The sequence below is a fragment of the Ptychodera flava genome, chromosome 20, assembly GCF_041260155.1.
Source record: "Ptychodera flava strain L36383 chromosome 20, AS_Pfla_20210202, whole genome shotgun sequence".
Lineage (NCBI taxonomy): Eukaryota > Metazoa > Hemichordata > Enteropneusta > Ptychoderidae > Ptychodera > Ptychodera flava.
The window spans coordinates 8,901,106-8,918,366 of NC_091947.1; the positions used below are offsets into that span (position 1 = coordinate 8,901,106).

At 35.3% G+C, this 17,261-nt stretch overlaps 1 protein-coding gene across 1 annotated transcript in view; it reads right to left on the reverse strand.

Annotated features, from left to right (window-relative positions):
- LOC139120630 (bridging integrator 3-like) overlaps positions 1–17,261 on the reverse strand; it is a 67,380-nt gene that overhangs the window by 9,134 nt on the left and 40,985 nt on the right. Inside the window, 1 exon segment of the mRNA XM_070685139.1 lies at positions 1,722–1,856. Within this exon segment, the coding sequence (XP_070541240.1) occupies positions 1,722–1,856 (135 nt within the window).

Below are 17,261 nucleotides of genomic sequence, written 5' to 3' on the forward strand. Positions count from 1 at the left end.
CATTTCTATTCAGAAAATCAAATCCATGGTGCTGACCAAATTCAGGAATCTCTTCAGAATTCAACATACATCAAACTAGGAGGTCATGGACAAATCTGTTTTCTCAGAAATTTGTATGCACTTATGAAATGAATATTTTTATAATCATCTGTTGACAGTACAGTTTATTTCTAAATCTGTGAATAGATAAATGAAACATTCTATCTTCTGACAGACTGTTCAAATACAGAGTGAATGGTTTTGTATTCCTAGAAGTACTGCAGCACGATGCCGACAAAATGAATCACGGATGTTTGTAAACTGTCAGACATCCAGTGCTTACTTGAAGTAGCTATCAAACATTCAGATGCTCAAAACATCTTGTGTAATATAAACTTGACACAATGATGCTTTATGATCTGGAACTGTGTGTGTGTGTGTGTGTGCGCTGATGGTGTGTCTGTTGAAGGTACATAACTATCAGGGAAAAATGATTTATAAGCTCCATGGTTGTCCCAAAACACATCGCAGCCTTCTTGACGTGCCAGCAGCATAATTATGCATGAACACATTTATTAATTAATTCAAGGTTATCGATGGAAAGTGAATCCCATTTATAGGCCCCTTTAAATGTTACAGTACATAGGATGGACACGAATGACAACTGATGAACAAACACACAAAACTATAAACACACAAAGAACATGTAATGGAACAAGTCACCCATGATTCTGAGTGAAAATTGCAGCTTAAAAGTCAAATTACTGTGAAGGTCATGTCCAGAAAAAGAGCATATAATATCATTAAAAATATTCACTCTTTATATCTAGAACACATGACATGTGCATCACTTGGTTTTGTGAAAGTACTGGTGCCAAGGATGGTTGTACTATAATAGCAAAACCATATAAAAGACAAATAATATTATTTTCATGATTCTACTAAAAAAATCAGCGTGTACTCTGTCTTCACGTGGTAAAGCTTTTTCATGATGGAGTCTTATTGGAAAAGAAATGATGTCTTACTGTGGGTCAAGAGAGAGATGTAATGTTATAAAAATCAGCAACTTTTGCTCCAAAATACGGTTGAAAGCTCAAAACAAGATGGAGAAAAAATACATACAGTGAATTGCTTTGAAGCATTGGCATTAGACGAACTAGACATATTGTCTAAATTGAGGTGTTGTCAACAATGTCAGGTGTAATTATCAGTTGAGCAATAATTCAAGTCGATCACAGAGAAATCAACTCTGCAAAAGTTGAAACATTGTCTTGCAGGAGGTCAGACGCAGTCAAAACAGCACCATCCAATCCACACACATCACATCTGCCTGAACGCAGTCACTTGTTGTTGCTTAGTTCAACAAAATATATTACTTCGACGAACTAAAATTACATTACAGCATTACAATTTTTAATCCGGCACACAAAAATTCAAAAGTTCAAAAATTTTGTAAATGTGAAAGGCATTGTAAACATACATCCTGGGCAGTTAGCTGGCTGTGCAGTGCGTGGATATGTGTGGTGTGGTGCTGTTTTGTCTGACCTCCCGCTAGACAATATTTCAACTTTTGCAGAGTTGATTTCTTTATGATCGACTCATATTACCGCTTAGCTGTTAATTGCACCTGACAGTGTTGGCAACACCTCGATTTAGACAATATGTCTAGTTCGTCTAATGCCAATGCTTCAAAGCAATTCACTGTAAGTGTCACTTTGTTCTAAACGACAAAAGAACCTCACCTGGGATTTGATGAGTGCCTCAAAACAAGGCTGGAAGTACTCAATGCGATCTTCAAAAAAACGTGGGAGTTCTTCCATCAGTGGTCCATGGACGTTTTCAAACTCTTCTTTTGCAGTGTTCAATGATTTCTTGCTCTGTTCACAGAAAGAATTGTTGTCAATTAATGGCAGCTCTCATGAGAGATTTGTGATATTTAACAAGGTGTATGTAAAAGTACTTTTTTTACTATTTTCTGTTTGATGTTATTCAATTATATTCTGAGGGATGGACAGACCCATATTAAAGAACCAATAATTTAAGGGTTCAGACATGGAACACAAAAGAAAATCTCGTACAACAGAGAATTTCAAAAGAGATGTTATGCAGGCTTATTGGTATAATAGATAAAGAAGGGAGAGTTTAACAATGGGAAGTTTTGAATGATAGTTTGATGACAAACCAATGAAATATTTCTGAGCTTAAAAGAATAATATAGTACATTGGTATTTTCATGACTCAACTTTAATACAGCCCTATTTTTTTACAGATGTTTAAAACTATAAGCTATGCCTTGAGGAAAGATTACTACTGGTATTTTCCTAAAACAATACTTTGTTCAGTTAGCCATAATGGTCCAATAGTATGAAAATCTACTGCAAAACCTTCGAATTGTCTTCTTTCAAATAAATGATTTCTACACTTCTGGAATGTGAATAAGCTGACGGTGATGGTAATTTAAATTGACTTAATGATCAGCAACAACATCTTTCAATGTCACTCTACCATGATAGCCAACTCTTCACTCCATAGGCCACTCTTACCATATCTGATTCCTCTAGGCAAAATATGTACACAGGTACTAGCATCTCACACTGTTTGCCAATCATTGAAACTAAAGAATCTCTGCAGTTTCCTGCTACCGATAGTAGCAATATGTATTTCTGGAATCTATCACATGCTTATGTAAATAACAACATCTTATCATTAAATAAGATTATTACAAAATTTTCAAACTGAAGTAAGAATTGGGTGCCATTTTCCGAGAAAGACAAGAACTTGAGAATTTTCTCAAATTCCAGTAAGTAATGGATGATAACTCCATATACTCACTAGAGAGGTACAAGATTGCTGACAGCAAAGTAACTGAAAATTGAGTGTTTAAAGCCCCCACTTGATTATCAGATTTATCTAATATAAATATTATTTACTTGATAAAATATTCAATGGAAAACAAAAGAATGACAAACTGTTAATGGGCTATTGACACATTTGCTAATGCGAGAACCTGGGATTGAGAAGGGAGTGTTTAACACTTTTGAGTGCTGTTATTTTTCCCGCCGAAATTTAAATGCAATATTCTCATCAATTTTTATGAATTTTTTTTGTAATTATTTTGATAATTTTGGACCAAATGGAAATAACTTTCATTCATGATTGGATACAGGTTTTGATTAAAATGTTGAGAAAAAATCTGAAAAATTGTCTTGATCTGAAAAAAAGTATTTTTTACAGGTGACAAAAATTGACTTTGACACTTGAAGGTTGAAAGTTTACAGGAGGACCTTAAAACCAATATGGAAGCGATCTGGCCAGTGCTCCCATGAGAGGCACATATAGCTCAATATGACATTTTTTATCAGAAAACACTGAATATCAGTGAGATCGACCATCATAAAACTAGAAGTAAAGAAAACCAAAATCCCTTTTGAAAGAAGTAATACTAGATGCTTGGAAATACTAAATATTACATGACCAACTTCCTCTGACAGCTCTTGCAATATCCCACACTTCATAAATACATTCCAGCCGCCCAAAGATTACCGGAAAGGTGCATACACATCTTATCATGTAACTGTGTACTTCATGAAGCTGTATTAAAACCTGTGGCCAGAATATGATAGCATCCCCACAACTTCTTGTCCTCCCTCTAATCCATTATCCTATGAAATCCAGACAGTAACTTCCTGTGTGTGACTTTCTGTATCTGATGCTTCTAACATTTTAGTCAAATTTCAGTAAATAGAACTGTTTTGTGTCGACGTTTTCATTCGGCATCAATACTTTGCTTGATCATATTCCACTAAAAGTTAACATCGCTGTGCTATTTACTTTAAAAATACGACAAAAGTACACCTGAAAAGAAAAAATCATTGAATGATACTTAATATACAGAGAAGCATACACACATATATAAATTATGTGTACTTGCGTAAATATAGACAGATGGACAGAAAGACAAACATACATATGTGCAGGTGTGTACATGTACATATGATGTGCTGTTAGAGACTATGAGTAAATACATATGACATGTGTTCCGTGGTAACTTGACCATAGCCTTGGTATATCCATGCAATCACTCTAAGACAAGTGACTGTGAATGGCTTTATTGCTTTATTGTAACAATGCTGGGTCTTCAAATCAAAAGAGAATACAGGTAAACCGCCTTTCACCACACATGTTCTAAAGTGGGTAGTTCATACTGAATGAACTGTTATGATGTGGTTTCGCAATTGTTTTAACACAGAAAAATGCATAAAACCACTGAAAATTGCATTTTTATTTTCCGTGCCTTTGAACACAATGTGAACAGAATCAATTCCATCAACAGAGTTTTCAACTGAACTCAAAATTAGTGTCATTTGAGGACATGAAGGTCAATATTCATGAGGATCCTTGACTATATAGCTACACAGTTTCACATCCATTTACCGATAGGTCGATTCTACCTTTGATTAATTAGTGACAACATACTTGTTGAACAGCTTGCTGTCTTGACAAAAAGAATTGAAATGTCAAAACAATTATGAAAATTGGAAACATGTGACACACTCCATGAAAATGGTCTAAAAAGGGTTATCTGTTTTACCCACGTGTTACCTGAAATAATTGACAGCACTTTCACACAAGGTGACAGGGCATATCAAACCACAGGTGGCCAAGGCATTAGGTAGGGATGCTCAGAATGGACAGAAACAACCAAAACAATAGATATTAACATCCTACCACAGGCAATAAAGTACTCATTCTTCCAAAAAAGTCAATATTGTCTTGGCACTTGGCTTGTAGTATACGCGAAGTGCCTGTCAGTATATAAATCAATATAAATAAATATTATTGAATTCACATTTACGTGAATACACAGAATATCGCATAAAGTTTGCATGGAAAAATACTAAAATACTGGTCAGACAGGCATAATTTTCTGTTAGACAGACAGCCATAATTTTTCCCTTTTTTTATGTAAGGGCATTGCATTTTCCATTTCTCAATGCAAGCCATCCTTACAGATAAATTCTATCTATATCCTCACACCACGTGACAATTTTCATTGGAACCATAAATTAGTCCGGCAGATGAAAAGAAAGCATTCAAACATAACACACTCCAATACTGCTTTTTTTTTTCTTTCGTTCAATTGTTTATGTGGGAAACTTCCGTGCCAGTAACTCTCAATGATGCATATTATGCGTGATCACTTTATTCAAGCTCTGCATGTCTTGTTATTTACCTTCCAGGATCGTTTCAGGTTGTACGTTCACATTTTATTTCTATAGTGTTCTGGATGTCGTAACACTCCCCCCCCCCCGGACTGAAATGTGTGATTCATGGTCTGTGTAGGCTCCAAGTAAGTTAAAATTCATGAACTTTCAAAGACTCTTAAAGCAATTTTCATTGTTATATCATTTTACATAGGATATCATTTTTTATAATACAACAACTAATCATCTTGCCATGTTTTGAAAATTGTGGGTGGATTATCAATTTTCCCAGGCTTTCCAGGACTCAATTTCATTTTCAAAGACTTTTCCAGGAAATTCCAGGAGGCTTTTGAATTCAAGGGACTCTCCAGGAACACACAACCCTGTATGTTAAAACTCCAGCATACACAAATTTGTGTGTAGGCATCAGCCTTGTCAGCTAGAAAACTGCACCTAAGTTTGTAACAAGAATACTCACTAATGATGCATAAAAAACACACAAAAGCTGAAAAATTTCTTAACATTTGTGGGTCATTGATCTAAGAATTCAAAACCTTTACTAAATAATGCATTTTTTTTTTTGCTTTCCAAACGTGCCCAATGTTGATAGAATGACAAAGTTTACTGCAATGTAGCAACAAGTTTTCAACACTCTCACCATACCAGACATCAATTCAATGTCCATGGAGTGAAATGTGCCAATATTAAATTTTTCATTGTTTTTCATGCTGTGTTTTGATGAAAATAAGTCATACTGAGTAAAAGAAAAACAACAGCTACGGCATTCCACGCCTAACTTTTAGTCCTATCTTGAATTTGAAAATTAATGTTACGATAGGGAATTACAAAGTGATTCTGTTCTTTATGTTCAAAATTACAAAATACAAGTATCAAGCACCTACTAGAATTGGACTGAGACAGTCTGACAATGCAGGACAGTACAATTCATTTCCATGTGGCACATGCCTGAAAGGTGTGGTTAATCACAAAATGAAATATTCCACCATTGTCATTTTTATGGCTGTAGTTTACATATTTCAAACCCCGTTGTAGTCAGTCGCAAACTTTTCTACTAAAACTTGTTTAAAACTCTGTCTTCGGTAGTGAAAGTTCATCTGTATAAATGCACAACGGGGCCAATGACAATTGCGTTCTGCTCAAGCGACTTCAACAAGGCAGATTAGGACGACCATCAAAGACACCCCACAATTTAATCTATGAAGTTTAAATAGAACACAATGAAACACATATGCCACACTTCTGGCACTTCACACGGGACTGTGTGTCACAAAGGAATCTGTTACCGATTGTTTTTTGATGATTTCACGTTCAGTAGAGCCAGTTCTGTCTGTGCGCATAAACTTCTATTCAATTACATGGTCGGTTTGATGTCATTTGATTTGCAAGCGAACAACTGGATATCCATGCAGTTTTATTTGCCCATGCAAGTTAACCTTGATTACAAAGTATGGAGTATTAAGTTACACGTCCACCGCGTTCAGTCTTGTGCATAAATTGTCACTTGCAACAAACGTACCAGTTATTAAACAACTGCTGTTTCAAATTTGTCCTGCTCACATCACGACATCCTGAACGCAAGCTGCCCGCATTGCTCTACCGTCACATGTTGACAGGGATATTTATAGCTTTAAACAAGGCACACACTCAGCACCGCAACAGCAGGTTATTGTGAAAAGGGCACTCCAAACACCATTATTTTCAAGATGTGGTCTATATGTGGATATATATACAGTCGATAAAATTGCCTGTTAAATAACGATTGCCAAGAAATGCTAGCATAGCATGTGCATACATAGTAGATATGATTCAACAAGTGAGAAAGGAGTTTTCATATTGTTTTTTTCTGTCTAGGTGTCAACATATTGATTGGGTGTCAACAGAGATATTAATGAGAGCAGGTTCAAGGTTGATTTGTTTTCATTACATTAACATACCGTCACAATGTATAAGCTGTCTGCCGTCCGTGTTTCCTTTGTTGTAGTCTGGGCCAATGACAATAGCCTTGAGCTCTCTGAATTGAACAAAGTTCATGAAGTACCTATGTTTTGTATATATTTACGGTGCAAATATCTTTAATTTAACTTGCCTGCCTGCCTGCCCAGGGCAGGTAAATTTTTGGCAAGGCAGTATGGACTCTGGCTTAGTGTGGCATATTGGACAAGCCATAAACAAGCGCAATACATCACAAACAGGGCCATATTTTTGTGTATGACACATTTTGCGTCATTTTAGGGTGAACTTTGGTTATTTAATGGCATGCAACATGTCATGAATCAAACGTACGATGACTGAAATAAAAATTGTTACAAGTTCACGCACAGCATGAAAGCAAGCACTGTAGGTGGCACTGACAGCAATACTACTTTCTATGTACAGATGCCGCCAACTTTGCAACTTTTTTTCATTTCTTCAGTTTTGAAAAAACAAATTCATTCAAACACTGTTTGTTGTTAATCACATGTATTTAACATATGGTGTGAAATAGCTTTTCTGAACAGTTACTGCAATTTTTACAATGCACCATAAATTTCCTGTTTATATTGGATAAATCGGGGGGTCTGAGATCAAAAATATAACCTATCGCTCATATTGGGATTCTGTGCATTTTGCAAATACAAAAGTTATTGGACACCATTAGAACCCCATACTGGTTTCAGCAACCGGTGTAAATGAACGTTATTGAAATATGTGGGTTTCTGATCAGAACCCACCTAGATACCCTGTCAATAGCAAATGACAGGGTATGCCTTGAGGAGGAAACCATGTCGGAGATGAAATGTTTCAAACGAGGACTGCATGTCAAGTAGCAGTGTTTCTAGCACATTACACAAACAAACATCTCAAATTTGTACAAAAACAAAAAGTCCCGTAAACATTTCATGGAGATCAAAATTTTTTTCATTTATTCACAAGTCAGTGATTTTCCTTGCCCTCGTTAAAAGTCACCTGATCAGAAATGCACACCAATTCCACATCACACCTTCAGGAAAATGGAAATAGTCCTCTCCCTCTCCCCCCCCCCCCCAACACAATGGCAGATAAACTGATAAATTTACTGTATTGATTAGAAAACTGCCATGTTCTATCATCATGGGCTGAGGAATTGATATCTTTAATCCTTCCCTGTCTGACAGGCATGCAAAGATAATGTTAAACACCTGTTGGAATGGAGTGTAAAGCACGCCCTCTAGCAGCCATTTGTGGTGAGGACACTTATTCCGACCTAACACTGTCTGATTGTGCATTTAATGCTAGTAAACATTTTCAAACAATTTTCAGGACCACTTCCTTTAAAAAATGACGCCATGAATTCAAGTACCCACTGAACTATTTCTCTTTTGAAACTGAACCCATCCTACGTGACTTTTTCACAATCCTGTGATTCTCCAATTTACACCTGTTGATTAGGAGTTCAGGAGGAACATGTCACTTCTCAGTAGTATTGACCATGTATTGGTGTAAACCTGGTAAACACTGTGTGACAATTGAGATGTTCATCGTGTCTAAAATTTGTATAATGGGGATTCAGCAAAAAGAGGTATACCTAAATAAACACCTGAAAAATAATATCACGTACTAAATTCTACCTCAGTCTGAGTAACCATCTTAGCTAGAACAATTTGCTGAGTCATTTGATAGCCTCTGTGTAAAATTCTATATTCAGCAAGATAATGTGCACATCCCACAAATTACATAAAGAATGCTTTTGTTGTTTCTTTATCCAAAACTTCACAACACAGGAGATGTTCTTTCTTGCACCCACTCCACTGATTGCCCCCCACATACTCTACCCACCTAATCTTACAAATGTTTTAAACACCCCCAGTATCCTTGAAGCCGCAGCAAATAAAGGTGTTCCTTTCAGCCGATTACATTCTCATACAAATAACTTTCTCACAGTGACAGGATATTTTGCAGTATATCCTGTACTCGCCTTTTTTTTATCAACATGGTGTTGTCAGCCTGTGTAATTTCAATGCATGGCCGGACCTCTATACAAGAACATGGGGGTGTAAAGTTTTAATAAATGAATTCACATTGTACTATGAGTCTGACTATATAGCTACGGACACAGGTATGGATACTGTTTTGTAAAACTTTTCAGGACCTCTATGTGTAAGAATAGTTTTCAGTAACGTTTTCTGTAAGATCAACCTGAAAGACTATCAACAATTCCATTTGGGCACTTATGGAATATTCTTTACCAAGAAACAACTTTACAACAAACCATTTCTGTCTCCTGCACGGAAGGAAATCAACGAGAAACGTTGAGGCTGTGATACAGTCAGAAAAACTATGTTGCTGAAATGGACAAAAGTATCTTCTGACAGTGTGGCTTGGTCCTTGTTTGGTAATCACAAAGATTCATTTGTAAAGTAAATCCTCTTTGGCTTAATTTATAATTCTAATGTTAATCTGACAAGAAATCATTTATCAAATGAAATAAAAACACACATCGCTCAAAGTCTGATTCTTCATCCCATATTGGCTTCTTTTGATTGTCTAATTAACAATAAAAGATTTCCACAGCACAACAGATCAACGCATCTGCCAACAATAGGAAACAGATAGTCTAAGGAAATATTTACTGTTTGGAAACATCACTGTAATATTTTGATGGTATTAACCCTTTGAGCGCCAAAGTCAATTTTTGTCACCTATATCAAAATATATAAAGTCAACTTTTTTCTAAATTTTGCTAAAATTTTGCTAAAAATCTGAAGTGAATAAAATATGATGTTCATTTGATCTAAAATTGTCAAAAAAATTACAGAAAAATTCACAAAAATTGGTAAAATGTTGCACACAATAATTTTGGTGGGAAAAATTGCAGTGCTCAAAGGGTTAATATTTTCTGTTTCAGCCATAGAAGTAGTAAAGTTGAATGATCCAGCGGAGAGCTTCCACTATAATGGCATACAAAGGTAACGAATTGCTGGTGGTGACATTTTGCTCCTGTTTGAACTTAGACATTCCAAATCCACATTCTAGAAGGTTCGCCTCTAGAACTTATCAAATATCACATGCACCTACATGCATTTGTCAGGCTATTCAGCAACACAACTCGGTAATTTTTCTGTCTGATTCAAAGTTACAGTTTACGTTACCTATTCACCTAGCACAGAAGTCAGCGACCAGAACAACCAAACTACATCCCCAACACCCTGTTAATTTGGGTGATTTGGTAAAACCGTACGCAGGAAATTTGCAATGAGTTTTCCATTTATTGGGCTATTTTGATTTCACGCAGTAATTGGTAAATTTTTCAGCAGCTATTGGTGCAACAGACACTGGAACTTCAAATATTATACCCATAGCATAAGCTCTGTCTGAACGGCAAAGTATCATTACTTTGTGAGTTTGTTTTACAGTATAACATACAACACACAATCCTTTCTCTGCAATACAAACAATATTCACCCACTGGACTAAACTTTTCATCAATAGCATGTTCATTTCTTCATCACAAAAAGGCTCATGCAGTACTTGTAATGTCACAAGAAACACAATTCTTTTAATGCCATGTGAAACATAATTTTGTGATACAACTTCTAACCCACACAAAACCCTTTGGTTTGAACCAATCCCATTGTTTTCTTTGGTAAAGTTGGACCTCTAGACAGTGAAATGGGGGTAAAAGGGTTAAACTCCCCCTCCCTCCCCTTCAGAAATGACAGCCTGCAATTACTTTACGACGCAACACATCAAACCACGAACCTTCAATTGTACTTCAAGTCATTGTTGCATGAAAAAAAAAACCTGTGATGGAGAAGGCTCTTGACACTTCTTTGCTCCAACTGATCATCTGATGAACTCTAGCACTGACAGATTTGAATCAAACCAGCATCGTGACAGGAATGGGGTACTTGAACACCATCCCTGGTCATCAGACAGGAACCTTTTACCGAGGTTGTACACGTATGAGGTATCAAATGACACGATGTCGCTTGAAAGACAATTGAAGACCCTCAATTTGTCTCTAACACGTCAGACACTTAGGTTGACAAGGACAATTATTGAGTAGCTGACAAAATAGAAACAGTAAGTGCCATGTCAACCATGTTCATGTGTAAATTCTAAGTTTCTAATACTACACTGCTTTATTCCCTGCTCTTATATATATATATATATATATATATATATATATATATATATATATATATATAATATATATATATATATATATATATAATATATATATATATATATATATATATATATATATATATATCTTGGCAACACTTTACAAAGACAAAATGACCTTGATGATAAAATATGTGTGTACAACACAAGTCATGCCGACTCATGCCCATAAAAAACACTGAATGTACGTAGCATCCATCCATTCTCTACCAGAAGAAAGTCTGAATACAGAAGTATCAACCGCTTATTCAGTCCCTGTTGTAAAACCAAAGGTATTTTTCACAGATTTTCATTCTATGAAACAAACTTTTGAGTTCCAAGCTGTCTACTTGCAAGAGCGTTGTTCTTTTTATATGTCATTATACTCTTCAATTCTTAAACCAATATGGCATAACCATCTTCCACAAAATATTTTTAGGATAAAATACACATAAGGGACAGACATCTCAAATATTTTCAATACATTTTTTGAACTTATGGAGTAAATATTTTTTTTTCAATCTTAGATTTTTTGAAAATCAAAAATTTATTTTTTCCCCAACACAGGAAGAGCAGCAGTTCTGCATTTCAAGCATTGGTAAATATTAGCTTATTTGTTTCTATAGTATCAAATTTGGCACAGTGAGCCTTGATTTTTATTCTTTATTTCCAAAGAAATGGTGTGAAGTTTCCTCACAGAAAATTTAAGAGAAAGTTTGAGTCTTTTGATTTCTAGACATGAACTGTCCAAGTTGAACTTTTTTTGCCTAATCACTAAGAGCAGATTCCCAATGTTTGAATGGAATTCTCTACGCATTTATAGTGCACAAAGTTACATCATAATATTCTGGATACTTTCATTGAGGACAACTCATTACTCCTGATCAGTATTTTCAGGATGTTAGTCGGAAAAACAAATTTCCAAGAAAGTGCACCAAAATGATAAACATTGAAATGCTCTGCTGTGAACACACACTTCCGTGGAGACTTGTGAACATTATGCATCTATCTTTCATAAAAGTAACATGGATAAAAAATTTCAAAATAGTGATTTATTTTTATGAAAATCTACTCCATGAAGTCACGAACACCTGTCAAGGTATAAGACTAACATGAATTTTGTCTTATTCTCATAACCTGCACAGGGTGAATGACTGTGGTATGTAAAGCGTAGGAATCAGACAAGAGCAAAATATCATGACTAAATCCTCAACTTTTACACCAATAAGCCGCTGGGTATAACCCCATTGTTTTGAACAGCATGGTTGAAATCTGCATACAGGGAAAACTGGGGGTGGAAAGTTCAGTCTTCCCACTATCATTGCTGCAGTGCTGTTCAAGACAAGTCTCAAAGCCATATTGTGCCATTGTGACACAGTTTTTGATGAACTGAATGCTCAAGTTTTTATGGAGACGCACTCCTACGACAGATGTTGCACCTTGTCAAACTGATGATGACATTTGGTTTCTCGTCAAATGATATTGCGGAAGAGTCAAAACAAATATATGTCACGACATAGGATACCTAAAAATCTTGACCTTATCCAAGAACTGTCTGTACAAAGTTCTGGAAAAAGAAAAAGATCAAAATGAGTGTGTTTGTTTGTTTGTTTGTTTGTTTATTTTTTTGAATTTCTTCGTTTGTTTTATTTACTGACCTATCAACTACAGTATAGTATTGATATGGTTTTTACCCAGCCAAACTGAAAACTCTATACCATTTGGGAAGCATGTTACATTATTTTTAACATGACAAGAATTAAGAAATACATCATCCTACTTTTGACCACTTCTAAATGCATCTTGCAATTGTAACGCCATAGGTCGAGGGTTGATAGATGTCGCTGACATAAAGGGCAACTTCATCAATGCTGTACTTCCAACTTGCAAATGACGTCAAGTTTACATCACGACTGTTGAAGTGGTATAGGGAGCTTCCTCCTCTTTGCTAAGAGAGGTGATTCTTCACGCAGTGGACGTGTTATGACGCATTGCAATGTTCTTGTTGTCATTGTCAGAACAGAAGTAGATTTGAAAAAGTTCAATATTGACACCAGAAATGGAATGATTAACCTCTCTTTCATATCGATATCTAAGATTAATTGCAAACACTCACACTCATACCACGACTCCTTGTATCTGGTAGAAGTCTGTCAGTGGTAGTAATGCAGCAATGGTGGTTATAAACTTGATCTAGTACATTTATGTTATTGTTAAAACGGCATACACAAAAAATGTCACTGTTCACTTGTCTGAGTCTGTTGGCCGCCAAAGTATTCCCCGTACTGCTTCAAACACTGAACAAATCTTTGCAAATATCAGTGTTGTACCGAGAGTAGACAATTGCAGAATCTACCTGTCTATTAAGGACATCTCTCTAATAAGGACACTTTTTCGGTTCCTGAATTTTTCCTTAATAGACAGGTTTCGCAGTATGCAAATTACATTATCATTTGAGCAAACTTGAGTGAGGCTGCCCCTGGAGAATTTGAAAAGCTGTTAGACGAGCAGTTTCACAAAATAAGATCTTCTGAAATTTATTCAATAAAAGAGAGAGAGAAAAATTAACAAAAATGAAAATATCTGCTTTGTTTTAATTTTGCACAAACCTGTTCGTGGCTTACTTCAACCACATGTATATCTTAATATCTGATGGTCAGTTTTGAAGAAGATTTTTTAGTTATCTCAAATTTTTAAGTTCATTTGCATAATTTTTGCACGTGCATCAAGGACAGTAAGTTTTCAAGATATCGCATGGATAAATATGCATACATACATACAGCGATCCATCCATGCATCCATACATGTACTGACATACATACAGACATATAGAAACACTTATAGGCAGGCATACAGACATACACTGGATGATAATAATAGCTTCCCATGCTCTAGCCTCTACATACTTGAGGCAAATGGGAACTGAAAATAAAAACTTTGATAATAAACAAAAGTGTTAATAACAGCAACACCTGAATAACCTAAAGGCCCTTGGCACAGACAGACTAACCACATGTTGGTACAATTACAATCTTTGCTTATACAATGTGATTATATACCATTATATACAAAATACTTGTCATGTCGATATACGAGGAATACAACCTCTGAGGATCCACGTAAAGCTGACGAATTTGTGCCAAATCTTCAATGCTCACCTATACACTGACGTCAACTTCACCAGGGAAATAAATTCAATTGCTTGTATGCATTGGGCTTTGCAAAGGGGAAACAAAAGATCATATACAACAGGTTACAGGTCATCTTCTTAAAAATAGTGTTTGGTGTAAGTTATGATGGATTGAACTTAATATGCAAATGCATGCAGGGTTTCAATTATGATAACATCCATGTCATTCCATTTGTTCAAAATAGGTTGTCCCCCCCCCCCCCCCCCCCCCCCACATTTTCATGAATGACGCTGGTGTGCAGTGGTACAACAGTGTGCCAATTAGCAGTTCATTGACTCCATGCCCTTATTGTTTCTGTACATCATGTTTTAAAGCGTACTTCAGTCTGCAACTCACTAAGTTATTTGATACTACAGATTGACGGTCAAGGATCTTCTGTGAAAAAAAAAATACTGCAAAGACAATTCATTCCAAGAAATTTGCCATTTTTGGCTCTGAAAATGTCAAGTGCATCCAGTCCTTGACAGTTTGCAGAAAAAAAATGATTCTTTCCTGTAGTCTGAGAACCTAATAGGTTTTGCAATTTTGTGTGCCTAGTGAGCCTGTTTGAAAGTTTCAAAAACTGATCTTTATCAACACTTCTAATCCTGTACTAATTTTAAAGAGCATTTGCAAGCCTCGATTCCTGTTCTTCAAATTAATAAGTTTCTAGCAATTTAAAACCAGAATGATCTATTGACTTGTATGGGTTCTTTCAGTATTTAAATTTAACAATAAATGTTTTCGACAGAAAATTTGACGAAGTTACTGGTACATCTTTTACTTCAAATAGCAACCTCCGGTAAAATGCAATGTTTTCTTTCTTATTCATGATTTTTTCTAATTTTCTAAAAATAAATTATTACAGCACTGCAGTGATCATATTTTTTCAAATCCTACACTTTTCAACCCAGGAGTATTTTTTTCTTGTCAGTCACATAGACCTTCGATAGTTTATTCAAAAACATACTTTCTGAAGTGCTAGCTTATAGCATGGTTGTCTAATGTAAAATATGATTACAAGAGGAACACACTTTAAGCCTCTGTAAATGTGATCAAGAAGACACTTTCCTTTGAAATCATAAGTTATTTGGCTTGTCAACAAAGATATGTGTCCTTGCTATTTATTTCATAACATACACACACATACACACTGTGCACTCAAAGCGTGCCTTATACTCAGTATTTCAAATTGTTATAAGGATTAAACGACGAAATAGACATATTGGAAAATATCGTAAAAATTAGTTTTGATGCCATCCCTTGCAATATTTACATGTAAATGGCTGTAAACAACTGTCATCAAAGGGTATAAATCAAAGTATTACTATGGTTACTGTCACTCTATTGTACAATAACCATGGTTTTAAAAAATGTTATTATGAGATCAGCTTACTAGAGAGGTTGAAGACAGATGCTTGATTCAAAACTACAGGTACTTAGTACAGAGGTGAAATTCAATCTCTTATTGATGTGGAGTGGTTTGTCAAATTACTTTAAGGGGCCAGTAATGCTAACTTTTGATAAATTTTTTCCACCATTTTTGTTTTGAATGTCAACCGTAATTCCTTGTTCCACTTCCCAGAGCATGTTGATATACACAATGTTCAGATTGTTACCTCAGCCTGTGCATGTGTAGAGTGCATTGTTATCGTTCGGACAGGTGACTCCTGGTCCGGACTGGAATTCAAATGTAAGCAATAGACGCTATGTTGACAAGCTAAACAGTGGACGTTTCAACATTCTTTTAGGAGTATAAGAACTGACAATTAACATACAAAAAATCATCAAAGGTTACCATTATAGGTCCTTTAACAGAACCCTCAGTTATCAGTAGGTTTGTCTTTTGATGTATCTTCCATTATTTTTTGAGTGACCAGCATAACATATCTTTCTTGTCCCACTGCAAAAATCATGTTAAGGTGGCTGGAAAGGCTATTTTTGCACCAATTCTTTTCTCAGAGCTAATGTCAAGTTTCAAGTGTTAGAATCAAGATATTTAGTTCATATTTCAGGATAACTCCCTTAGTTAATACTTTCTCCAAAGAATATGAAAATTGTATATTTGCAGCCATGATTTTGAAATATGACACCAGTAAATATTAAAATTTAATTTTTCATATTTTTTTTACATATTTGAATTTAATAATAATTGGATAGTATTAATATTACCAAATTAGTTATAAATATGTTGACACCATTTATTGTAAGATTTGTACGGCAGGATTTGTAAATAAAATTTGTTTTATGATTTTACATGGGTTTACATATCAAAAAATTATTAAAAATTCTTTCAAATTTCAAAATGTGATTTTTCAAAAAGTACTTCAAATACAGGAAAACTGTGCCATACAAATCTTATCTGTAACCTTGTTAATAGGCTGTAAAAATTCCATGTCCATATCTCATTTCAAAGTTGGATTAAATTGGTATACAATTATGTAGGAAAACTGTTATTCTGTCAAAAATGTTGAAAACAAGCCATATTTGCACCCCTCTTTTGAAGTCACAGAGCAGTTTTTTTGGTTAATCTCACTTTTGACACCTCTTTGACACTCAAAGAATCTAAAAATGCATTTACAATAGCAGTCACTCACTCTGAATGCCAGCACCGCCTTGTCAAACTTTCCTGATAAACAGCAAATAATGACTTTCCCTTTTCAAACATTTTATAAAAGCTAGGGGACCTCTACCATAGTTAATACACTAAGGACTCCCAACTTCTTCTTATTTGGTCAGTTTTTCAGAAGTTTCAACAGGCTAT